This window comes from Lupinus angustifolius, chromosome LG02 (assembly GCF_001865875.1).
Source record: "Lupinus angustifolius cultivar Tanjil chromosome LG02, LupAngTanjil_v1.0, whole genome shotgun sequence".
NCBI lineage: Eukaryota > Viridiplantae > Streptophyta > Magnoliopsida > Fabales > Fabaceae > Lupinus > Lupinus angustifolius.
The window spans coordinates 1,204,936-1,232,899 of NC_032010.1; the positions used below are offsets into that span (position 1 = coordinate 1,204,936).

Here is a 27,964-nt window from a genome sequence, read left to right on the forward strand (position 1 = left end):
AATGATTAAATATAAATGGTAAATGATACAATGATAATGTAATAAAACTCATGCTATCGGTGTGTTTGTCAAGATAAATTAGATAGAGAGCTATGAATATGCATGAATTGGTTTATATACATACCCATTTATTTAGGATCAACCCCAAAATATGATATTCACAATGCTGATACTCTACAATGTTGCTGATTAAACTCTTGCAAAAATTCTTGAATACAACAGTTAACCTCCATTGGCATTGGCATTGGCATGTGGAAGTTATATATATACAATGTCCAAAATGCTTCTTTGATGCTATGGACGATAAATTCTGATAGCCTTTGTAACCTGAAGCCTACAAAAGGGGCACCTTGATACTGCAGAAGAACATCTACGACACAACACATGACCACAAGGAACTAGTGTTATATCAACCTCAGCACTCAAACAAATCCTACAAATCCATGCAGCTTTCGCTGTATCGGCTTCTTTTGTTGCCCTTTCAACTTTTTCCTGTTTAAGTCATTATAACTTAGCGTGTCATTTCAAACTTATATGAAAATTATGGATTTAATATGTATGCGATTTAAAGATTTAAGGTGTGTCTGTCGGTATCACAAATTCACAGATCACTCGGAAATCAGGGTTAAACTTAAATTTATGAATTCACCAACCTGTTCCAACAAGAGTGCTGTATGAGATTCTTGAAGATTTTCTTGCAAATTTATTGTTCTCTGAAGTAGAGCCTGCTTTTCGACATCTATATTGATCCCAACAGCAGAGAGTATTTCATTAACAGCTTGCACTAGTTCTGAAGCTGAAACTTTGCCAGACTGCTCTCTCAACGGTTGTACCTGTCCACACAGAGAGCCTTCTATTTCAGTTTAAGCACAGCACAAGCATAAGTAAGATCTCAAATCATAAATAAAACGTTCTTTGAGAAAGATCATGTCTAACTAGATTTGGAAAAGCTAAAGGATCATAGCATCATGAAAAAGCTAGCAGTTGACAAGGATTATATGTTTCTTGTTTCTCTAAGATTTGCCCCAAATAAAAAATGTAAGACAAGAAAGAAATATTAATTACATGCCTTAGGTTTCATCAAAACCAAAACAACTAAAACATCTATTTGCTCATTTGTGGATGCATTTTGCATTTTAAGATTAGTAACAGGTTTAGAGAACTGAACCTGAGAGCTACTTTCACCCCTTCTTGAACTCTCTGGCAACTCACCATGAGGTTTGTTACTGCCTACTACAGGACTATCATCAACCAATGCTTCTTTTAGAGGACTGCTCGCTGATACACTTTTAAATGAAAAGACTTGTGATGAAAGAAAAACCTGTGTAACCCCTGGTGCAACTTCAATCTTAAATCTGTACAGAGCTTGACCTGCTAACGGTCTAACATCCTCAGGAACCTTACCATATTTCAGTTTCTCTCCGTGTTGAGAACGCCAAGCAACTATTTCACCAGAATAAAAGGGCCTCAATGGATGGAACTGCACAAGACGAGCATCTTGTGGCAAAATTTCTTTGCCAACTATATTATTGCTTCCATTTATGGGTTCAACTTCTTTCTTCTCAGAGCAAAGTTTTAAAACGTTAACAACTGCAATTTCAGATCCTTCAGGACAAACAAGCAAGGATCCAATAGGCAATACAATAGGAGAGCCTAGTACCTGGCTGACTACAATAGCAATAAGATCAATGACGGAAATATAATTTGGTGGTTCAGCAACTAGAATAGAGGATCTTGATTGGTTCATAAAATAAAGAGTTTGATGCCCAGATTCATTCTTCCACTCTGGGATAATTAAATCTTCAGCTGCACGTGTAACATCTACTGAATTGGGCAAGAGCATAAATCTTGTTTTAAGATGCTTAACAAATTCTAGGTTTTCTGCAGTTGAATTCAATAAGCATTGTACTTTATCCAACGAAAGGCAATTGAATGCAGGAATGTATCCGACCATGCTATTAACAACAGCCCATACAGCACTCTGAAGAGATCTGCTTGATAACCGGTGTTTGATGGTCGCTAGCGAAACATACCCAATAGATCCCAAAGTCAGTAACTGCTGATTCTCATCTAGTTCCTAAAAGCCAAAGCAGAAACATACCAGTAAGTAAAATGAGAGGCACATAATTAACAAAAAATAGAAAAATAACAAAAAAAGACCATTATCTGGGATCATGCTACCTCTATGACAGCTTCGGACAACTTTTTGATGCCTAGGACAAAACATACTCTCTCAGGAAGATCTTCATGGACAAATCTAATTCTGGAAGTATCAATACATTTGACATATCGAGAACCATAAGAATCAACATAGACACAAGATGCTGAATGAACAAGTCTGCAGCCATCATCAGGAACTATTGCTTCTGATTTCCAGTTATACCCATCAAATGTGTTCCCTTCAACAATCTGATCACATATAAAATTTAAAATTTCCATCACAGCTCGAAGCTCATTTGGATTTAGATGCTGATATCCACAAGCTTTCTGAAGATTTAAGAGAAGATCCTTTGCAGAAGAAAGTGTTAGTGTGTCCTGAAGTCCTAAGTCTTTTAGAATCTTCACAAATGGGAGATATACAGCAGGGAGTTCAAAAGCAAATGGAGACAAATTAATCATCAAACGAGCAAAAAGAGCATCGGCAGTCACTAGGCGTGTTCCATTTGCAGCAGGCAAAAAGGCCACTCCCCTTAACTCTGCCACATCTGCAAAGCAAAAGTGACTAGAAATTAATTAAAATAGAGTATCTACAAACTTTTATGCTTATATTCACGTAGCTTGGTCACTGTAACTAGAGCAAAAACAATCAACGATGAATATTAATAACGTGTTTAAATAATAATGTGAAATTAGTTAATAATCGTTTAAAACAAATAATTTATTATCTTTTCTTGGCTATCATTTTATTATGTTCTCTATTATACTACTGCTATTACTTAAAGATATAGTAAAATACATCTTGGGCTTTTTAAAGCGGCCTAGTGCATAAGGCTCCCACCTAGTGGGGTCTGAGGATGGTAGATGTGCATAGCTTTACCTTCAAAGGTAGAGGATGTTTCTAGGATTTGAACCAATGACTTCCAGGTCACAAGGCAAACAACCTTATCGTTGCACTGAGGCTCACCCTCACAATGATGCATTACATAGCAAATAAAAATTATCTACTTCAGGAATTGGAAAAAAACAGACAGATTACTTTTCCTCAACCATTAGCTCAAATCCAACAAGGTGAGAATAGTGAAGCACCTGAAGAAGAAAGGGAATCCCAAATTTTGCCTAAATATTTCAAAATCTCACAAGTACATTCCTCAATGTTCATTCCTGAAGCAATGGGCCAATGAGCAAGAGTATCTTCACCTCCATTTTTCCCGATTACCTAGGGTAAAATACTGTTGGCATGAGATGCAATTAGATAAGTTGTACAGATTTAAAAAAGTTACCCCAGAGTGTTATTTACTTGTAAGTGCTTTAAAACTGTGGAAAAGGCTGGGGGACTCCGTAGATGGAGAGCAGGCCAAGAATACTCTGGAGGAATAATGTGTTGTTTGGATAGAATGGGAGCACAACTCCAAGCTAGAGGCCAATCCTTAGACAAAATAGCTTCACTATATGAAGCAAGCACTTTCTTGGAACCAACACTTGGAAATCCCAGTTCTGCAGGTACAAATGCAACCTTGCCAAGAAGATCACAGAAATTGTTGCTAAAGAACAGAGCGAAGTTGGAGAAAACAAACTCAACTACAGATCCTCCTAATGCCCACACTTCTGCTGAAACTTCAGTAGAAGAGTTAGTTGTGTCTGCCTCAAAATCATCCAAGTCACCTGATTTCATGCACTCAATTCCAAGAAACTCGACTCTTTTGGCACATTCAATTATTACATCTACTTCTGTGGCAGTTCGAAGACAAAGTTTCCTTAATATTCGAAGCCACCCATCTGTACTAAACCTTTCTCCAGGAAACTTTCTCCTCTCGCCAAAGAAAATAGATATTAGTATAGCATCACCTGGATCAAATAGTTCCACAGGCTTCAACAGATCTGTCGAAAACTCATCAGAATTTCTCACAAATTTAGTCTCTTTCAAAGCATCAACCACTGATTGAACTGATTGAAGATCATGCCAATTTTTATAAACATATACCAATATTTCCTCCTGCTCACTTTGAGGTTTCCTCTCAAAGTCAGGCAAGCCAAAGCGTACTAAGATCTGTTGATCAAGCAACTCTACCACCCCAAGGGCTCGAAGAAAATAACTTTCATTTGAATCTGTGGCATAAGAAAGACAATGGTCATCATATGGTTTAAGAAATGAATTTGAAGGGACCATACACTGATCTTGCCCTTGCAACTTGGTATAAGAACCAACAACTGTTTTATATATAGGGAGAGAACGCAAAACTTCAATTTCTTCCTGTGCATAGCTGATGCCATTGGAAAAGAACTCATCAGATAACAGTAAAAAAAGCTCATCACAATTCGAAGATGACAAGTTAGTAGGTTCAGTAAAATATCCAGCTTGCTTAGCTGCCACTAGTTTGGACACAATAACTTGGCCCAGTAGTCTACCAGGCAAAGGAAAACAATTGCATGAAGCAGCACATTCTATAAATTCCTCGTCAAATATGGGTATATTACACTGGTTTAACATTGGCAACAACCAGGGATATTCATTTTTGAATCTATGAAAATCTGAGATGTAGGACTCCACCAACTCAGCATCAGAAGTATTATCCCTAGCTACCCTAGCCCCATCCACATAACTTTCGGTGGATTCTCCTTCTGAAGAACCATTTGATAATGTTAAGTGCTGTAGTGGAGGAATGAAGACCAGATGCCGCTCTCTTACACGGCATAAGACTGGTCTGCCAAGAAAAGCAGGAATTAGCGGCCAATCTGAGAAAAGAGATAATTCCTGTGAGCCTCTGAAACTTTTCCAGAATACTCTAATCCATTCAGGGGAAGGACCCCCTTGACCACCAGAACTAGGTAGCTTCTCCCAGGAAAGCCAAGGAACCATATTTGATCCCATTACATGGTTCACCCAATCTTTGTGGAAAATCTGTTTCATATGATTGGCCAGAAGATTAAGAGAGAAGTTCTGCAGCTTCAATAGTGCTTGAAGTGATAAATTAGAAAGAATATCACACAACAGAGTTCTGTCCAATACTTTAGGGTGAATGAATTTTTCTCCTAAGGGAAGCATTAATGATTGTTGCTCCTTATTCCCAAGCCAAAGTTCTGTCAAGCCTAATTTTTTTAAATGACTACTTGCAGTTGGACATGGTAAACCTTTGAGTTCTGCAGCAACTGGAATAAGCTTCTGGTCCCTATTTAGGCTCACACCTGACACAGCATTCCTGTAAGCCAAGGGTGCTCCTGCTCTACCAATATCTTCAACAACTACCCGACCAAAATCAAACAAAGCTTTCCCTAAACTTGTGACCATTTCCAATGCATCTCCAGAACTAGCTGCACCCTGGTTCGGTATGCCAATGGGTCTATGGGCATTAGAATCAGGTTGAGAAGTGCTTCTAACATCAGTTTCTTGGAATAAAACATTATTACTAACATGATCAGTTGGTACATCATCTCTAGACAAGCTTGATGAACCTGTTTGCTGAAAATCTGATAAGCAGTACTCAAGAACATCTACATACATGTCAACTGATCGCAGAACAATTGATTTTGAAGAACGCTTTAGGAGCTCACGGACCATTTTAGGTCTAATTTCTCGCACTGGAAAACCCACAGCTTGGATTTCTGTCACCAATTCCCACGGTACTGAAAATACAGGATGATGCTCCTTTACAAAGCTGCAAACTGTAGCCGGAAGTAAACTACCAATCATCCCATTCCCAGGCTGCGAAAGAAACATGCCTTCTTCAGCCTTAACTAAATTTCCTGAGTATAGCTGCCACACTGGAAGGTCAACCACACGAGAATAAAATGGACGTATTACCCGTTCTTTAAGACATTCCCAGTCAGCTTTAGGCACTACTGTTGCACCTGAAGGTGTGTTATCGCAATTACCAAGTTCACCAATCAGAACATGCCTCTCAGAACGTGGCCAGAAGGTGTAGATCTGATCACCATAAGCCTTCAAAGAGAGAGTGATTGCAGGACAGGCACTAGAATCAATTATAGAACTTGGAACGTCTCTTCTTAGCTTCTGAATTTCTAAAATCATTTCGACATAGGAATCACATACACAAGACATCAACTCTCTATTCCAAGATTCAATTAATTGATTTCCAGCATCAAAATGTCCTTCAGCTAACGCTCTGTCTTGGTATTTGAAGAGATAACGACCTCTATTGTGACACACAAGGAAACAACCTAGGACAGTGACAGGGATGTTTAAATAACCTGACAAAGGAAGAGGCGACATAATCGAGCTCATTGAGAAAACATTGGCATGATGACCATTTCTTGATATAAGTGCTGCTATTCCGGCAACAGGAGTCAAGTTGTAAGCAAGATACCGCCTGAGCAGAAAATTTGGACCTTTAATAATACATGCTATCAAACAAACTATTACAGATTAAATAATTTTAGTGAGACAGACAGAATATGAAAACTAAAACATCAACCAAATTTTCACTCAACTAAGTTCAAAAGTAGATTAAGACTTGTTTACCCTCCTTCAATCTTTAATTGAAAAAGAATAAAAAAATAAATTGCGGAAGAACAAAGTTCACAAAAAAGAGGATAAAAGATCTCTTAAAAAGGTATATATAAAAAGAAAGTCGAAACTAAATATCAACATCAAGGACAAAAAGTAAAGAACAAAATTTCCAATCCCATTAAACCAATGCAATCAAGGAATCCCCCAGACAATCTTTGTTTAAAGCACTAATTGAAGTTTAGATTAAAATTCTACATCATAGTGAAAGATGAGGATGTTGGTTCTGGATAATAATGGCTTTTTCCTCCCTTTTCTCCTTTTCTCCTTTTCTCATAAAAAAAAGGGCAATCGAGTGCATGAGGCTCCCATTAAGTGGGATCTGGAGAGGGTAGATGTACGTAGCCTTACTCTCACAAGTGGAGAGGTTGTTTCCAGGATTTGAACCAATGTGACCTCATGGTCACTAAGCAACAACCTTACCATTATGTCAAACACACCCTCTCTTTTTCTCATAAGTAAAATATAAAAGAAAACAACAAAAACATGGACAACCAAATGACAATAGAAATTAATACACCCTATAAAAGAGAGCATCTAAGTCGTAAATCACAATGTTCTGAAAAAACAACTGAACTAAAGTATGAGCAGTTGTATCAGCTTCCCTCGTTACAGGCTTCCATGGATAGTGAAGTATGGACTTTCTCACTAGTCCAAGACAAAGAAGCAATGCCGAGAGGAAAGGAATATTTTCCCATAAATAAACCAAACTATGAATGACATTACACACATTCCTAAACTTCTTGCTCTTTTTCTTTTTCTCTTCATGCCTTTTTTTTTTGGAGCAAGAGAAAGAGCTTTATCTAGCAAGCATCTGCATCCTCAAAGTCATAAGTGGAAAGGTTTTTCAAGTCAAGTTAAAAGAAGATAGGCAATAACAAAGACCTAGTTATCATAAAACATTAACTTGGACCAAATGAGGAAATAGTACAACAAACAAGCCTTAATCCCACCAGGTGGGGTCGGCTTAAATGATGAAATAGTGCTCTATCAAAAACAAAGTTACTGTAAGATATCAAGATGAATTCTTGACATCTATGAAATTTGAGAATGAACAGTAGAAACATAATATCATCTACATTCTTCACATAAAAACATACCTATCAAGAGCCATATTTCTTGTCTGCCCAGAACCTAGGCTGAGTACAACAAGCCACCGATCAATTATTGTAGTTCCCCCTGAATATAAACTGACATCTATTACATGCATCTTCATTGCAGCATTTGAGCTGCTAAATAGTCTTGATAATTGGAACTTTCTCCATTTCTTCTCGGAAAATGGATTCCTCATAACTGAAGATGATGGATCAACGCTGATAGAAAAATTCTTCAGCGGATGTGGACTTCCAACCTCCCATGTTGATATTGATACCTGATGACATTACAATTTTATTCAAGCAGAAGATAAGTATATGCAAGTATTCCTAACCAGAATTCTATCATTGCTAACAACGATGTTCAAGACTAGTTATTTATTAGATTACTTGACGGGGCCTCTGAAGCATGGGTATGCATAACCCACACCCGTCCACGTACCTAGTATGGGTACACCCAGGGTACCTATCAGTACATACCATGTACACCCAATATTTTAAAAAAAATTAAAAGTTGGATACAACTTAGTACGGCCCTGATACAGCTTCCTAATTTAAAAAAAATAGCATTTCATGTGCACAGTGCCCACTTCCATTCTTTCTTGCCCTGTTTGATAAGACTTGGGCAACTTTCCCATTATCAAAGCCATTCCAGTGATAACTGGGGACCATCATTGATGTGGTGGCAGCACTGATCAGCTATTTGCGTTTGAATACAGTGGTGGCAGCTTCGTCCTTCAGTTCTTCCTTCAATACCTCCTCGCTTCCAGACAGACCCACCCCCCAATATGGCTTCTTAATTCTTGGCCTCTATCCATGTACATTTATTTCCTTTTTTAACAAATATTATTGTGTTACATTTTCTACTTAGAGAATCATGACAGCCTTAGATAGCAAATGTATGCTTTTTTGCCTTGTTTTATTATGTGATTCTTAATATTTTTATTTATAAATCTGATTATGTTCTTGAGTGGTGACTAATAATCATGACGTGAGTTTGTGGCTCTGTTGTGAGATGATTTATTTAATTATTGAGTAACACCCTTGAACAGTGCACTCGTATCAGCCACCCCCTTAAACCTTAACATGCATGCTTCATGCATGTGACTTTCTCCTTCTTTCTTTAACCCATTGCTTGCAAAAAGCAGAACCCATGCTAAACCCAATCAACAACTCTTCTGCTATGATGAAACTTAAAATGCAGAATCATTGAAGTATTAGCAAGGTTCCACCCCATGATGAATAAACCTTGATTTCTCCGTGTGATTTGACAAGAGGCAACAAGAGTTGGAACAAGGAGGGTCTCCACATATGATTTATCCATACCCTAGATTTTAAAAAAATACCTTACCTTGTACCAGGTACTACAATGTGCTCACATGCAATGTTAGGGTTGGGCCTACTCTTTCCAGTTTTGATCATTATTTCTCATTTAAAATACATACACATATATACACACACAGGGAGTCCAACAATATTAAGTGGACAATTCTATTAACACCCTTATAAACATTACTCATAGACCCACTCTCTTCCATCTTCACTCACTCTCGTCCTCCTTCACTCTCACCCACCCTCTATCTCCACCCAGTCAATTGATATTGGCTTTTCTTCGGTGTCAAAACTTACAAAAGCAGTGCAATTGAATTTGGAAAATTAAGAACAGGCCTAATGGGCTTTTAATTAAGATTGCAATTTACTTCAAATATAATGGTGTGAACCAAAGAAAAGTGGAGAAAGCTGTTCATATTGGAATGAACAGAGTGCCCCTAATAGGAGAGGAACACAGCTTGAAACACGCACAAGAGAACAAACAGAGATGAGGAAGATATAATTTCTATATATTTGGATAGGCCATTGGGCAGTTGAAAATAATTTGAACTGCCAGATAGGCTATCCAACCGGATAGACTATCTGAATATATAAATTATATTGCCACATTTAGTTAATAATTCCCATTGAGATTTTTTAGATTAATTAGATGATAATGTAATTATTATATTTGATTAGGCTTCTCTATATGATTTGGGAATCATATCTTGTAATTATATCTTATAATTTTGTTCCCCAAAAGTTAAGGGATTCTCATATTAAAATACAAAGGCTGAGTGCACAATAGACTCATGCAATTCAGATAACCAAATTATCCTGTTCAAGTTGGTATCAGTGCTCATATCATGTGAGCCCGATAAAATAAACCCTAGCCGTTTCCCTGCCCTAGCTAACCAGCCACTGCCAAGGCTTGTTCGTCGGCCCTAGGCAAACTCTTCCATTCTTCTGTCAATAACTCAGAGTAGTCCCACTTTTCAGCCACTCTGTCACAGCTATCCCTCGGCACTCGACCCCAAATCTTCTGGTCCTAGGCAAACTCTTCCCTTCTTCTCTGTCCAATAAAGCTTTATTGAGTTTGCACACTAGGGATTTTTCCTGGTGTTGAAAACCAAGTGGCTATCGCATATAGACTTCCTCGGTAAGAATACCATGTAGGAAGGCATTATTAACATCTAGTTGCTTTAGGGTTAGTTTGGGAGTTGGATTTTGGAGGGGAAGGAAGGGAAAGGGAAGGCTTGGGAGCCATGGAATACACTTGTGAGATGACTCCCAAGCCTTCCCTTTCCCTTCCTTCCCCTCCAAAATCCAACTACCAAACTAACCCTTAGAGTCAAGTTGTGGGTTAGGGAGAGTAAGACCAACTTTGATTTTAATTGGTTTTACAACAGGTGAGAATTTCCTTGTAGTCAACATCCGGTTTTTGATAAATTGCACCAAACGAGCTTTGTATCTGTTTACTGAACTTTCTGGGTTTTGTTTGACACGAAACACCCATTTAACATCAAATGGCTTGCTTTGTAGGAGGAAGAGACACTAGTGTCCAAGCCCCTTGGCCAATAAGAACATTATACTCCTCTTGCATAGCTAATTTCCTAAAAGGATCAGCAAGAGCAGCCTTGGCAGAAGTGGGTTCAGTATGAGCTAAAAGAACTTTGGGATAAATAGCGTTGGAAATTCCTGATTCGGACCGAGTTTTCATGTGATGGATATAGATATATTCCAAGAATAAATTTGTATTCATAATAGTGGGAAGAATCAGGGAAGTTATGGAAGATAAAGTTACCTGCAAAACTGACTTCAAAAATAGGAGTGCTCTAGATCCATGCTCCATAAAAATGTCAGTAATATGTTTTATTCTGTTTGAGCCAGAATCAGAGCCAACCTTCAAGCAATCAGATGATAGAGGCATACGGATAATGGTAGAATCTGATAATGACCATAAGTCATTCTGATCAATTAGCATTGAACTAAATTGATCAGAAAATCGTTGTGTCAGGTCAGTACCTGAAACCTCAAAAGTAAACTCAAAATTCAATGACAGTGGAGAAAAGTGATTATCATTTTAAAAAAATACCAAAATCAATTAAATATTAAGTATAAAGTTAACAAAAGTAATGTACCTTCTTGATAAAACTAAATTAATTATAGAAGGGGGAAAACACAAGCATAAGATAACCTCCAAAAAACAAACAAGGAAAATAATATAAAATTATAAATATTAAAACATAAGTCTAAATACAAGAAAGAAGATATCACCACTGGACCCTTCCACCCTTGTAGTATATCTAATAAGGTCACCTCTGTTAAACAACCATTAACTAACTACCATAAAAGAACAGCAAAAATGAAATTACAAAAACAGAAATACTTAGAAAAGGAAATGTAATTCAAGAACAATTAACCCACCAAAAAGATTAATTTTTGAACAAGCAGTTACTCACTAACCAATCTTAGAATAACATTTTTCTAATAAAACAATAAGTTGTTAATTGTTCCTAAACTACAAATATTTTCACCAAGAATTTCATTTTCACAGTTTCCAAAAAAACAAATACAGATTTTAGGGCCTTGATAAATTTGGACAGAAGTATACAAAAATAAAACTTCTCAATTATTATTGTGAGAGTCTGACCCTCTTCTCTGGTTTGAGTGTTATTGAGCTAATATTGTACGAATTATACTACTTCCGTACTTGTTGAAACTTTACAGTATAGACATGCAGAAATTAGTACAGAATCAACAGCCCTTACCAGCTACGTTGTAAAATATGTTTCCTAGAAATCAAACTTACAGAAAAGTAACATAAAGCTATCAGGTGAAATGAAATAAAAATAATAATTGAGGCTAAAGGGGAAAACTAAGAAACTAGTTTGCATGAATTTAGATGCAGAATATGTAGCATACCAATCAAAGAAAACATTTTTGCTGAAGGGGCATTAGTTGAAGGTGCAGCAAGTACCAAACCACGAGGGTCAAACATATAAAAGTAACCACCAGAAACAACTGAGAGAAGGTCACATATGGAATAGCATGAAACCAATCCCAAACCATAATTAAGTGTGGTGCCCCGTAATCTCCACGGAGGACGTAGCTGGAAATTACTAAATTCCTCTTGACTCAAGCAGGCACCTTCAAAAATCACTACAAGAGCAGGCCCTTGGTATTCACCTGTATAAATCATGCCATGTTAAGGACAGTTTTAAAAAAGTTGTCAAAAACAGTTACAAACAGAGCATGACCATTTCACAAACAACAAACAGTATAAGCTTTGAAATACCCTTAGCTGCAGAAGAACTTTGAATATTCCATGAGTGTATTTAGCTTGCTAATAATATGTCTTGCTATGATGTTTGAAACTTCTCTTTCTAAGAAATTGAAAACCCTAAGCTCAATGTTCCCAGCATTTGAGGTCTAGAAAGCCTCATTGTATGCAGCCTTTACATGCTTGAGCATAGAAGACGTTTATGCATCAAGAACCAGTAAGCAAGCATCATGTCACAAGTGGGGATGGCAGTATGACCGAACCCGTGGGTATCCGCCTGACCCTGACCCGAATTTAACAGGGAAAATCTGATTTGATTGGGTTTTGTTTTATTTTTCCAATCCTCATAAATGATCAGATTTAATGATACCAGCCCCAAACCTCATTTATATATATATAAGTGTTTTACGAAACTACCCTTATATTGGGATCGGAGAGACCCAAAATCCGATAGGGTTAGGGATGGGGTTCATTTTTTCAACCCCGAGAGATCCAAGTTCAAGGTTGGGGAAGGTAAAACTCGACCCTTACCCACCCTGTTGTCATCCCTAGTCACAAGGCAGGAACATTATCATTACCGGATTAAAGTAGAATACACTTGAAACTCTAAAAGAGCATAGTTGAAAGTAGAGCATCTATCGGATTAAAGTAGATTGATATGATGTGTAATAATGTGACAAAATACTCCCCTATTTCTCTATAGTTTTATACTAATAAATAAGTCAACTACTAGTGCAGTATTAACATACAAGGTCAAAATCAGGAAATATAATGAAATTGGGAAACAAATCTTATGTCCTAATATTGCTTACTCAATTACACAACTCATTGAATTGACTCCATAATCAAGATATGCGAAAAACGATGGCTAAACACACGAGGCACTCACATAGTAAGGTCTAGGGAAGGTAAAATATAGGAGAAGATATTCTAAAATAATCTTAAGATATTATGGATGATCCACTCAAGAAGCGAAAGTTTTCTCGGCGTTTGCTTGTCAAATAAACACACTAAAAGGAAAATAAAACTAAAGATGATGAGGGTTACATACACCACAGATAGAAACTAAGTTGAGGTTGTTAGAAAGCTAGATAGCAACGAAAGAAACATAGCTGGAAAGATGCATAACAGGGAATGACACAAAATGGACGATGCTAGATCCCTTTAGCCTCGAACTATGGACAATGCAGCTACACCCTACCTTATCTTGAAATATCGCAAGATCGAACTCCTAACCACTTGGCCGGTAGTCATAGAGGCTCTAATACAAAACAAGAAAGGGTTTTCCAGTGTACGAGATTCTCACCTAGTGGGGTATGGGAATGGTAGATGTACTCAGCATTACCCTCGCAAGCGAAAAGATTTTTCCCAGGATTTGAATTCATAACCTCTAGGCCACAAGGAAATGAACCTTACCATTGTGTCGAGGCTCATCCTTAGAGGCTAAATAGGTATTTAAACGATTAGAGGTAGGCGATTTGAGACTTCCCAATATGCCCCCTCTACAGAAGTCTGTCGAACTAGGTGAAGGGTTACCTTTGACCCATAACTAAAGGGCATCTTTTAACCCAAGACAACTGGAGAAAAGTTAGATTCTGAAACCACATTAAGGTTCCATCTCAAAACCAATTGGTGATCATAGGAGTAGCCCAATAGGTATTTAAAACATTACCGAGACAGGGAGGTAGGCGATGTGAGACCTTAACATGGCATCAACGTCATAACCAACTTCTCTCTGACTGTCATGAACCAAAATATGCCCTTTAATCGGTTCACATGTAACCCTTCGCCTGGTTCGACAGGTTTTTGTGGAGGGTGCATGTTGAGATATAAGTCCTGCATCATCTGTCTCGTTCTCTTAGGCATGGTTTAAATACCTATCGGACTATTTTTCTAATTGTCAATTTGTTTTGAAATGGAACCTTAATGGGGTCTAATACAATATCAAGGACATTTTTTCCAAAAGCTTCAATGTAAAAGACTCACAAGTGTATTTTTTTATCTAACACTAAATGTCATACATAGAAAACATTGTTAAGACTTTACCTTGTAGCTTTTTTTTTTGGGAGAACTGGTTTTCGATATGTTATCAAAGGCAAAGTGGTCAGAAATTTAATCCTTGTGACCTCCATTTTTCTAAGTTAAAGTTCAATCTCAAAACAAGTTCAAATAGGCCTGGGCACTATCCACAATTCAAGCCCAATATAAAACTATTTATTACCATCTGCATAATAACATACAATTCACCCCTTATTGGTCCATTCTTCTAAATAAAAATTGAATTTCAGCACAAAATAGGGTAGGTCTATGCATTACCCACACATCAATCGCAAAAGCTCTTGCTTGAGAGCCATGTTAGATATCAAAATCTTTTTAAGCCTTCAGCTAATAGCAGCTTTTCGGAAGAGTTGGTTATCAACAGGTCCTAATAATAAGTCAAGTACAAGTGCAGCATTACTATCAACTTTGAGTGAGCAAGCCAGCATGGTGAAACCACCAGCCCAACCTAGCATATCCATTTTCTATTTACATTGGTGGTGCCACCTACGTTAAAGGCTAGCTCAGCCCACCTCAGCACCTAGAATAAAATGATATACTCCAAATTCCAAAGGCATACGGAATACACACAAAAAACTCTCAAAATAATAAAACTTTCCAATTGTTGAGGAGTTCTTTCCCCGCCCTCATTCAGAGAGAGCGAAACAGAGGCAGTGCCCCATTAAACAATCAAACATGCAGCAGAATAACCTGATCTTCAAAAGGAAACAGCATCCAACCATAAAGACTATACTAGAGGTACATGAAACACCACAAAATCCTCATTTATCAGTGGGGAAATGATTAAACACCAGACATCAAATAATCATTTGAAAAGAGTTTACATGAGAAATAACTTGAGCTTCTCAGCTGATGAGCATAACAAGAGTATAAGAAGCACCAACCATATTAATGTAAGCAGTGCTGTTGAAATAATTGCCTACACATTTATATACCGTAAATGAAATATGCCAAGTTTGAAAAAAACTTACCTAAATTGTGCTGCAGCAAAGACTGGCAAGGATGTTCCCTCTTATCATAAATCAGGTGCAATTTCTTGGCTTTGCAGCAATCAGCCAACTCAAGAAGGTCAAACAATAAAAACTCATTGTTTCCATACAGAGCCAAAAGGTCATTTACAACATCATAATCCATGCAAGGCAGATCTTTGGTCATATCTTCACTGACTAAAGAAAGGCACCGAACGGACTGTACGCCCAGCCTGTTCGCCAAATCATTGCTGATACTTGGATGGACAAAATGTCTCCCAACAAGAGAACTGTTTTCTAGCCAAGGTGCATCATTATATATAACATCTCCCGCATGCATCAGAACTCCAGAAGCATCAGGAATCCACAAAGGACTTTCAAAGGGCTCAAAAAGTGTCTTCTCCAGGCAACATTCTGCTATGGCTTCAAGGACACAGCGGACAAAATTCAACTGATCTATTGAAAGAGGAACTCCATGCACATCACTCTGCAACCTTTGTAATACATTAAGATAGTCTGAAATTCCAAAACTCAATCTGACTCCTAACTTTATCATCAAATCTTTAAACTCTGACAGTTCAGATGGAACCACATATAAATAAGGAGTAAATTTTACCGGAGAATCAAATGCAAGTGCATTTGGTGATACAAAATCATCACCAATCCAGACCCATGAAATACCATCTAATCCAGCTTTCAGTTTATTTAAGTCATCAATATTAATAATACATTCTTGCATTTTTGAATAAAGACAGGGAATTTCCTTTTGCAACTGAGCATCAAAACCAGTATCCAGCAATGAATGTATCTTAAGCTGATGATAAGACTTAGATAGCTCAATCAATTGTCTTGATAAAACAACTACAGTTGGGCAATCCATCCATCCAAGTTTAGTTTGTAGATATGTTGTATCACATTTACCATCTAATATGTGCATTGAGGAAGATACCATCCACATCTGTGACCTAGGCCTCACAAATGTGGGGGGTACTACTAGGTTTGTGGGTTGTAACCATGGAAGCCCCCTAACAAGAGGATCAGATATTACTGGACACCAAGAGATTAGCTTCAATTCAGACCAAAATTCTTCTTCAACCATATCATCAGTCAAGCTGCTTACAAATGAATCAACATCATTTACTAGAGAATTCTCATGTTCAGGAAAGCTATCATATACAACAGAATCATCCATAGCACTGCTGCTTTCCACAGCCATGAGATCCTGTTGATCACCATTATTACTTTCTCTTGTATTTGAGAGCTTAAGAGCTAATGTATCTAAAAAGATCAGCAACTCCCTACCATGCTTGGAGGCTTCAGTGTCCCCAACATCATGCAACATGCTAACTGATCTAGCACAATCAATCAAACCAGTAAACCCAAGAGTTCTTCTAACTCCAAGGCTAACCAAAGTATCCAAAACTTCAGGATCTAAGAATTTGTCAGAAGGAAAGAAAACATTCCCATGCAGCATCTTTTTCAGCTGAGGAACTCGGGGATCATAAAGCCTGAAATAAAATGCTAGTCAGCAATCCAAACAATGTCAGTTTTTAAGCAAGTAAAATACTTATCAAGCAACTTAGCCCTTTAAAGGGGGTATACATGTAAGGGGGCATATCAGCAATTTCAAATGGTATATATTAGAATGGTTTCATGGATGATATTGTCCTGGTGGGAGGCTTGAGAGAGAAATAAAACAAAAGCTAGAAATTTGGAGACAAGGTTTAGAAGCACATGGATTTCGTTTAAGTCGGAGTAAGACATAGTATATGGAGTGTAATTTTAGCAAGAGGCGGACAAACCCTACTATAAAGGTAAATATTGTGGATCATATCATACCATAAGTCACCAGACTTACGTATCTTGGGTGTTGAGTCAATCATACAAGAAGAAATTAACGAAGATGTGAACCATAAGATTCGGCGAGTTGGATTAAATGGCATGGTGCTTCAGATGTCATATATGATAAAAATGTAACACTCAAGCTTAAGGAGAAGTTTTACTGCACGATTATAACACCTGCAATGTTATATGAGACTGAATATTGGACAATAAAATGACTGCAAGAGAATAGACACCATGTAGCAGAGATGAGAATGTTGCGTTAGATAAGTAGACATACTAGATAAGATAGGATTAGAAATGAATACATTATGGAGAAAGTTTCAGTAGCTCGTATTATAGAAAAGATGGGGAATCACGCCTTAGTTAGTTTGAACATGTGTGGAGAAGATCGGTAGAAGTTCGTAAGGAGGGTAGATCAAATGGAGACTAGTCCAATTCCTAAAGGAAAAGGGAAACCAAAAAAAAACTATAGGTGAAATGATTAAGAAAAACTTAGATGAATGTTTGTCAATGAACATGATTTATGATAGAGCATTATGGTATTGCTCAATCCCTATAGTCGACCTCACCTAGTAGGATAAAGGTTTAGTTGTTGTTGTGACAAAAGCAAAACCTCTATTTAAAAGAGACCAAAGATATTGCAAAAAGAAAATTTTATAATATTACCTGGATGGTTGTTGCCAAGTTCCATTGGCTGCCAGAACAAATGGTATAGCTGAAAGTGCAGATTTGAAGTATATGTCCTCTTCAATCAAAAGCCGCACATCATGCATAATGGCAGAAACAACTTCTTGATTCGAAAGGAACTCTGAAATACAAGTGACTATGTGATCTTTGTAAAATTCCACCTTCGTTGGTTCTTTTATCTGTAAATACCTTCTCATGATGACTCTTTCCATTTCTGATTCAGTTCTTATGAAGCTATCATTTAAAAGATCATCACGAACACCAGTAGGAGTAAGCCATTTGATAGGCTTACACAAACTTACTAGTTTCCTGCTTTTGTATGACTCAAATATTGGGAGGTGTTTGATTATATCAATATGTGTGTCATCAATTTGCTCTTCGGAGAACCATTTTGACTGGAGAACAAAACTTCGAAGTTCATGAAGCTCCCCATCAGATACATCTGTAAAGATCCCCTCAATCTTCTGTGGCTCCCCAGCAATAGCCAAAAACACAATTAATACACCTCTTGCTGTTGGTGACTGCACAAAATATTCCAATTGTGGGTGATCTAATTGGAGGTCATGTCTCAAGAATAAACATCCAACCTTTGACAACAAAGAAGACATCTTCTCACTCCATCCATCATTTTTTATCACATTTAAGTTTGGTGTTAATTGCATTAGGCAGTCATCCCCAACTGGCAATATAGGCCACTTAGAAAACATTAGAAGATCATCACAATATAATTTCAGATAGTTCCATAGTAGTTGCAACCATTCTAAACTTGGTTGACCATGAATACCAGGAGTCCAACTTACTTTTCGAACATGTTGCCACTCCACAGGAAGTAGTTTCACAAGAAGTTTCTCAAGCAACTGCCATGACAAGAAAGAAATATTTGTGCTATCAGTTTGGGCAATGTAACAAAGCTTTCTATGAACTTCTTCCGGAATAACACAATCTACAAGTTGATGGGGAATGGAATCCTTGAGAAGGCCATACTCATCACCACGTGCAATGTAAACTCTTTCTCCAACCCCCTTCGTATCAATTGATGTAAATGAACCATCTGCAAGTGGTAACAAGGGCAAGCCACATATAGTATCAAGCTGCAAAGGCTCTTGTAAGTCATACAAGCAATACTCAAGAGTCAAAATCGTTGCATTCCTGTCCTTAAATTCGCGCTTCCTTCTGATTAACAAAGTCCTCAATAGCTTAGGCGTCAGAAAATGCAATGATGGACAGATTTCCATAAACCTTTCTAAAAGTGACTGAGGAATTGTAACCACAGGTAGGGAAGCACCAGACAATGCTTTAGTAAGCTCAGTTGCCTTGGGGAAAGTAAAATCGGGAAATATAGCATGTTTGGTTGAAATCCACTGACCTCCTCTAGCTTCTGTATATAATACATGGATATTAAATTCTGCAACAAAACGATATAGGTTCCGTACTACTGATGCCCAAGGTTCTAAGCCTAATGTTGTTGGCCACAATGAGAAGAACAAGTCGCATAGACCAATCTCCAATGCTACCTTCTCAAGCAAACGGCCATAGGCAGGGGTAACAACATTTTCAAGGAGGTAGATATTCCAGTCTGAGCGCTTTCTTCCACCCCCAGTCATATCAGAACCAAACCAGATATCCCTACGATTTGATGACAATTCAAAGTATGCATTCACATGTGCAGGAAGACCAGTGCTGATTGGTAAAGGTAAAAAGCAGAATGCTCGACCTTCAAAAATTTCCAGTGGATGTGTAGACGAACTAGAACTTTGAAATAGATCAGGAGAAGCCACATGATCACCATCCACTTCTGAACCATCAACCAGGTCCCCACACAGCTTTACAGAATTCAAACGTGTGGCAACACACGCCCAAGGAACAAAATTGTGACAGTTGACTTTTGATGCTTCAGATGTGCCATTTGAAGCATTTCCACCACCTAAACATTCTGTGGTTATCCAAAAGTGTGAATTATGACCAGATGTGCTTTTCTCAGTAATCAAGATCTTCTGGCACTTATAAGGCAAGTTTCGGTCAATGGATAGGCTTAGTTTCTTCAAAAACTGAGATCTATTCATTCCAACATGTCTTTTTTCCTTGAAAACATTGAACATTTCCTGGGCTTCAGTGGATCCAGTTTCAGGCTCATCAATAGAGGTTCTGTGTACATGGTGCAACAGGTGCATTTCCTGTCCTGCTCCCTCTTTCACATAAATGGAGATAGATTTCACATTACGCAGGAAAAGTAACGTTTCAGAAACAACCTCAGAAAAAGCAGCAAAAAGAGATCCGACATCTTCAGGTGTATATACTTCTTTTTTAATTTGGCTTCGAGAGGCAACACCTGCAGTTCTAAGAGGGAATCGGAACAAGGTACCAGGAAAAGAATGTTGCATGTCACAGCCAAAATGCAGGAGTGAAGAAAATTGATCCGGAAATTGCTCCAAAATCTGCCTTCCCACAAACTTGATTCGCAAGCCAGGGTGAGACGGAGATATCCCAGGCAAATTGCAGGCATGTGGGTCAAACATTACAATATTTTCTCCAGAAACAAACATGGGTATGTCTGTAAAGTGATAGACACAATTAAATCCTAGTCCAAATCTTCCGATTGCAAAAGCCTTCTCAAGTTTACTTTCTTGACCAATTCGAGAAATTGCATAAAGATCTTGTGGACTAAAAACCGAGTCATTGAAACAGTACAAAGCAGGGCCTTGCCAATCGGCCATTTCGGGAGAAAGAATAGAAGAAGTTCCATATTGAGATTTATCTAAAAGAAATCTTACTTCAGAAGCTCCTGCATCTTCTGCATTTTGTACCAGCTCAAATAATGTCCCAGGTCCATCAGCATACATTTCAAGTATATGCTTCAGCCTAGTTGTCAAAGCCTCATGCTGCCCAAAAGCCTCAGCAGCTCCAGACAGACCAAAATTCATTGAATCTGCACTCTCAGCCAACAGCATCCTGCGCATAGAACAGACACCAAGCTTTTCTGCTACGTCATTGGAAATGTTTCCATGCACAAATTTTTGTACTGTACTCTTTGAACTCCAAGGCGCAGTAGGGACTTTGCCAAATGAACCATCAGGATCTTCTGAGCCAAGCAACCAAGGGGCATCATTATAAACCAAGTCACGAGCAAGAAATAGTCTACCTGAGACATCTGGCAGATAGATGTGGACTTTCCGTTCATTAAGGTAAACTTCAGCTAGATGATGTACTATTAGTGTGACGGCCCTAATCTCCAGTGTGTCAAGAGGAGATGATCCTTTTCTAGCTGCCATCCTACAGAGAATACTAGCATAGTCATCGGGTTGCAAGAATTCACGAATCCCAAGTTCCAGAAACATATTTTTGAAAACTGCCAAGTCAACTGGGATAACACGTATATATGGAGCCAAATGAAGAGGACCATCAAGGACAACCTCATCAGAAGTTGCAAATCCATCTCCCACCCAAATCCACCGACAGCCTTCAAGAACAGCTTTTACAATCTCAATCTCATCTGATCCAATCATTCCTGTCAGTATTGAATATATCCTCGGCATTGCCATGGCTAATTCCTGCCTAAGAACTTGATCAGTCACAATCTCATTGTTTTTTCCAAGCTCAAGTAACTGAGCAGCAATTACGCCACCTCCTGGTGGGGACATCCATCCCAGGCTATATAATAAGGCTGTGGAAGAGCATTCACCGTCCAGTATGCGCATGCTAGCGGAGACTAGCCACAAATCATTTAGTGGCCTTATAAGTTTTGGAGGAGCAACACTTGATGACACAACCGGCCATGGTAATGACTGGAATGGAGTAGAGACTAAAACAGGGCACCAGGAAATTAGTCGGAGGTCATTCCAGAATTTTTCAAGGTCAGATTTTATGTTGCGAGATCTAAAAGCAGTTGCTGCTTGTGACAATATCCGGTTAACTGCTCCTTTATTATCAACAACTTGATCAGGCAGCCACTTCAATGCATTAACTTCTAGGTAAGAGAAAAGCACTTTCCCTCTCGAATATGCCTTTTGTTGATCCACGTGCATCAGATGCTCTATACGCCGGGCACTTTCTAAAACTGTATCTGGCGACACAGAAGTTCTAAGACCCAGGCCTCGCAGACTATCAAGTATTTCCGATTCTCGGAAAGCACCAGAAGGGAAACTATCTGAGTCTTCTAGTAATGCATATAGTTCTTCATTTCTAGGATCATATAAAACTGAAGGACACTTCAAAGTGCCAGTGAGTGTTGGGATGAATTCCAAATTTCTCAACAAGCCCCTGATAGATATGTCCTCAAGGGACAAAAGTGGCAAATTTTGTAAAACAGATAACATTATGCTATCACGAACCTCAGCTTGCAACTCCCCAACTCTACTAAAAATGTGCTGCTTGTAAAACTGTGCTTTCCCCATTCTCTCAACTCCATAATATCTTGACAATATATCTTCTTCAAGATTTGAGGATCTAACAATGAACTCAATGCCCAGAATAAACTCCGGCACATCCAGTGGTGGTAAGTACTTTCGAGGATTTTCTAAGTCAGAGAATTGGGAATCTTGAGCAGACTCACTTCCATAGACTTGAAATACTGGTAACCTCTTGCAAAACCTTATGCTAAATTCATCCAAAGAGCCTCCAACGTACCATTTAGGATCAAGTAGAAATCTGCGGAGCTCATTTCGCTCTTCAGCTATCAGACTATTAAGTGAAACTTGCATAACATCAACACTTGCAAATGCATTAAAAATTGATTCCAGAACACCTGCTGCACTGCCACCACATACATAATTAGATAAATCCATATGTTCAATTACAAAAATTGGGTTCAATACATTACATCCAAGTTTTACAAGGATATCGTGTAATGCATCAGAGAGATTGCTTCCATTGATCATTTTCAATTGTCTGGAAGGTCTTAACAGATGCCCAGAAGTGGATGGTAAAATCGGCCAGTCACTAAATAGTTGCAGTATTTCACTCTGGTTTCCTAGATACTGCCAGAATATCAAAAACCATGACAATGTTGGTTTTTGACAGGATTCAGGATCCCAGAACACTTTACTTTTATACTTCCAGTCAGATGGCATAAACCCAGGGAATAACTGAGCAAAATGGTGAATGCTGCAAAGAGTAAGATTGGTCTTTGAGGACTTGGCAATAGCAGACAGTCTGCACAATATGTTAGGAGGAATGCTCCGATCAATTACTCTATTGGAAACTGGCTGTAGCAGCTTGTATTCTAATTCATTGCAAATGAAATAAGATATTCCTTTTGATGCATCCAAAAATGATCCAAAATCGCCATTTGCTAAAGGAAGTAAGGGCAGATTGTATGCCTCTTTACCAACATCATCATCAACCAAGTCCTCTAGGCAGTATTCCAACAAAAGAAGCTTGTATTGTTTGCTCAAATAATTAAATGTTTCACATTCCCGAAGAAATTGACGTACTGTAGCAGGAGTAACTACTTTGCTGGAATTAAATTTCAAAAGCATATCAAACAATGAATTAGGCAAATGGACAACTGGCATTCCCAATTGCATCAGAGCCAAACCAAGGTCCGTGCTTTTTATGAATTTTTCATCATGAAGAAAGGCTTGACTTGGTGATACCCATCTTCCACCATCGAGATCTGAATGCAAAACTGCAGCATTACCAATGTTCTTGTATATTGGTTGAACCAATAGGTCCCATGGCTCTTCAAAAGAACCAACGGGCCATAATGAATAGTAAATGCCTGTTGGCCCTAGTAAATCTTTCACACCAAGCAACATATGTATAAAAGCTGGGGCAACAACATCTTCCAGAAGAAGCCTATTCCAGTTAGAACGAACTTTTCCACTTCTGTCCATGTCATCTCCATACCAAATGCCACGGCGATTCGATGAGACCTCAAAGAATCCATTGACTTGTACACTAAGTCCAGTTCTAACAGGCAGTGGGAGAAAGCAGAATGCCTGACCAGTCCTGAGAACACTGTTCTGCAAAAATCATACATGGCAATATCAGGCATCAACCATGGAGATAAAACATCAATGAAGAACAGCATAAAAACAAGTGGAAATTTTAATTTACACTGCAATTGTCCTTTCACCAAACTAAAGGGCCACCAGTTGTGTGCCATCTTTTATTTAATAAGTCAGATGCAAGAAAAGTGGTTACTTATGGAGGGCCACTCTCAGTGTCACCATGAAGGCCTGGACAAGCCTTCAATTTTTACTTCCCTTCTGCAACTTATTTAAAGAATTAGCATACCATTCATGTCATAAAGTGGCTAAATTAGTGTAGCAGCTTTAGTTTTTTGTTTTATTTCCTTTTGTCTTTCAATTAGCTTTTTAGGGATGATAATGACCAATACTCTTAAGAGCAATATTTTCTGTTGTATTGAGACTTCTGCCCTATATTAAGGGGTTTCAAATATATAAGAGATTTAAAGTTTCAGGAATATACATTTTTCTCTTCCCTTGGTAGCTCAGACCACAAGACAGTCTCTTATTAGTGTATCTAGTGCTCACTCATCAAAACACTTATATGACTTAAAGGGTTTGACTTAGTCATGTTGGTATTTGAAAAGGATCCACTCACTTCATTTACTGCAGCAACAAACAAGGCTTAGTCACACTAGATTAGGTCGGCTATAAGGATCGAACGACGTCATATCATAAATCATGTACATCGATCTCTAAATGTCTCCTAATCGTTTCGCTTATGGCTTCTTTTGACCTTCCTATGCCTCTAGAAATTGGAATAACATTCATTTGATCTACTCTTCTTATTGGGAGTTTCTAATAGTATCTTCCTCACATGCCCAAACCACCTAAAGTGACTCTACCATCTTTTCTACAATAGGAGCTACCCCAACTTTCTCCCTAATGCATTTATTCTTAATCTTATCTTGGATAATATGTCCATTCATCCAACACAACGTTCTCATATCTGCTATACTGAGTTTATTTTCCAATTGATATTTTACCACCCAACATTCAGTCTCATAACATTGCGGTTATAGATGTGCGGTAAAGTTTCTCCTTAAGCTTGAGTAGCACATATTACACCTAGGGCACTTAGCCATTTCATCCATCCCACTTGAATCCTATGCTAGTATGATTTACATCACCCACAATTTACACTCGTATTGTATGAGTTATCCAAGATACTTAAACCTAGTGACTTGTGGTATGGTATGATCTCCAATAGGGTTTGGCCGCTTCTTGCCAAATTGAAGAAATTTTGTAGGTTGCTTGAGCTCAACAACTAGTTTAGAAGGGAAGGGATGAAGTGCCTCGTGCAACGAGTTAACATATTGCAAAGAGATCTAGTGGAAGCACTTCAGTTTGGTACCAAAATGGCAAAGCAAAATACTGTCAATAGAGCAGTGGTACCCTGTACATGAAGTTGGAGAATATAGTTCCCCAGATTGCAATATGACATCATTCTGACATATAACTAGATGGCAGTGTCACAGGCTACAGTGCCTGTAAAAGACTGAAGCCCAACTTTCTCAATGAAATTACACATGGAATATCTTGGTCATGGGTTGAGTTTATCACTTCGATTGCATCTTATTTAAAGACCTACCACGTCAAGAATAAGTTCTACTAAATGCCTAGTTGATGATAATAATAATAATAATAATAAGATATCATAATTATAAACTTGAACTAGATGTATCCCTAATTTTTATCAAAAGTTGTGGTCATATTGATTGATGTGCTGGATAAACCAAAAATGGAGCACAACTGGACACTACTTTCAACAGTGTTCACATTCGCAGCAAACCACCCTCCCCTCTCTGTGGTTGAGAGGGAGCTAGGGCAACAGAAAACGACAAAGAAATAAAAACATGAGTATAAGATATTGCAAATTACATTCAGTGAATTATCTGAAATGCATGCTGCGACTGATGCCCATGGCAGCAAGTGAATGTCATATTCTTTGGATGCAGTACTAGCAAAAGAACCAATCCTGCTAGAGGCTGGGGCCATGGTTTGCACCACATAAAATCTGTCTGTTTTCCTCTCAGTTTCAACTCCACATACTGCCTCGGTTGAGAAATCCAATGAGAATGCATCCATTTCACTAGTGGTATTTAAGCACCTAGACAATCTAAGCAGTGCCTGGCGGTGACAAACTGTGTCATCAGTTACTGAACTAACAGAACATGAATGAATTTTCTTTGGTTCAGGTTCTCCAGCATCCCACACATAAATTTCAATGCACAGCACACTCTTCAAAAAGAGAAGCGTCAAAACTCCTTCTTCAAAGAGCTGAACAAACATGGAGGAAATGTCTTCTGGTGAATATGCTTGCCTTGAGAGCTTACTTCTGGCTGCCTGATCGGCATTCCTCAAAGGAAAACGGAACAAAGTTCCAGCAAAAGGATTTTGCATGTCACACCCAAAAGCACAATAGGGAGAGAACTGGTCCATACAGTAGGAGAGGGCAGATGAACTGGTGAAGTCAATCCGCTTCCCAGGATTTGCTGCAGAAACTCTTGGAAGATAAACACCCTGAGGATCAAATAATACTACATATTTGCCACTGACAAAGGAGGGGAGATCTGTCAAATGGTACACTGAGTTGAAGCCGACCCTAAAAAACACATACAACAAAAATGAAGACATGAATTAGGAAAATACAAGTAACCCAAATATAATGGTAATGCTAAAAGGGTGGTAAGTGCACAGCTTCACCCCCTCCAGGGCAGAGGTTATAACCAGAATTTGAACTCACGATCTCAAGGTTACAAGGCAATCAACAATACAGCTACGTCGAGGTCCATCCCCTCATGGTAAAATGAAAAACATTTACACAAATAGAATATAGAAAAAGAAAGTGAATGTTGATTACTAAAACATATCATATATAATCATGTATAATATAATCCGTCATGACATTCTAACATGCCACTCTCAAATATCAGAACTCTCACCATTGTAGTATGGAAAGAAAACCCAGTTTATCTTCTTATAGTTGACTTTCAGATGAAAATAAAAAGACAGCAAAAAGTGCTATGGTAAAATATACTCAAAACATGCATACAATACCAAAAACATTCAAACTATAATAAAGCAACTTCTTAATCAATAAACATATCTAGCACCACTAACTACAACAACTTCAAAATTAATTCCTAGCTTTGATTCTTTAGTCTCTACCATCAAACTCAACAGAAACATAACCAATAATCAACTAAGTCATAATTCAACTCAAGAATATCAATCAAACCAACGCTGAAATCGGAGAAATCATCGAAATTACCCAAACCGGCCGGTTTTCCAAGATTGTCCTTGCTTACTACTCCCACCGATCTTCGAGATACTAACAAAATCCTCTTCCGTGAAACTTGCGTCGTTGAATGCCAACAGCGCCGGGCCCTGCCACTGCGACAGCGAATCAGAAAGAAGGGAATCGCGGCCGTGGGAGCGGCGGTCGAGACAAAGGGAAACCCTGGTGGCGCCGGCATCATCGGCGTTTTGAATGAGCTCCTTGAGGACAGTGGTTCCTTCAGGGTAGTTGAGTAGGACCTCGCGGATGCGGCGGGTTAGGTCCACCGTCTGGCCGAAGTCTTCGAGAAAGATTGATTCCGGCGCCGGAGACGCCATTTATACCGTCGGAGATTACGATTTTCTATGATGGTGATGCTAATGGATTTTGATTCGATTTTCTTCTGCGGAGAAGGTTTCTAGCTTTTCTACCATGAGTGCTGCACAATGTAAACTTTCACATTCATATATATTATATATATCTATACATACATACATCACATATATATATATATAATTTTAAAATCTATACAATGCTAGTATAAAGTCGATGACGATCGAAAATGAATAACAAGTTTAAAATCTATACAATGTTAATGTAAAGTGACAGTATAATATTAAATCATATATATATAAAGAATGTTAAATCTATATAGTGATTATGTAAAATATTTACAGTACAATCCATTATTCATTTAGAATATTTTTTTGAAAAGTCAATGACGATTGAAAATGAATAATAAACAATATAATGACAGTATAAAAATTTCTTATATGTCTGTGTATACACC

General features: G+C 38.1%; 1 protein-coding gene across 2 annotated transcripts; it reads right to left on the reverse strand.

Moving 5' to 3' along the window:
• On the reverse strand, nucleotides 86-27,628 carry LOC109330799 (sacsin). Of its 2 annotated transcripts, none has more exons than XM_019565083.1 (13): nucleotides 27,169-27,628; nucleotides 25,776-26,499; nucleotides 17,908-23,888; nucleotides 15,400-16,904; nucleotides 12,013-12,276; nucleotides 10,892-11,112; nucleotides 7,783-8,054; nucleotides 3,458-6,485; nucleotides 3,247-3,376; nucleotides 2,182-2,705; nucleotides 1,169-2,077; nucleotides 654-827; nucleotides 86-492 (listed from the first exon to the last, which is right to left on the reverse strand). In XM_019565083.1, exons 1-13 carry the CDS (start codon nucleotides 27,510-27,512, stop codon nucleotides 295-297), a joined length of 14,274 nt encoding a protein of 4,757 aa, XP_019420628.1. In that variant the 5' UTR covers nucleotides 27,513-27,628; the 3' UTR covers nucleotides 86-294. The 2 variants fall into 2 exon arrangements, with proteins under 2 accessions (XP_019420628.1, XP_019420625.1); XM_019565080.1 differs by having other exon boundaries at nucleotides 654-833.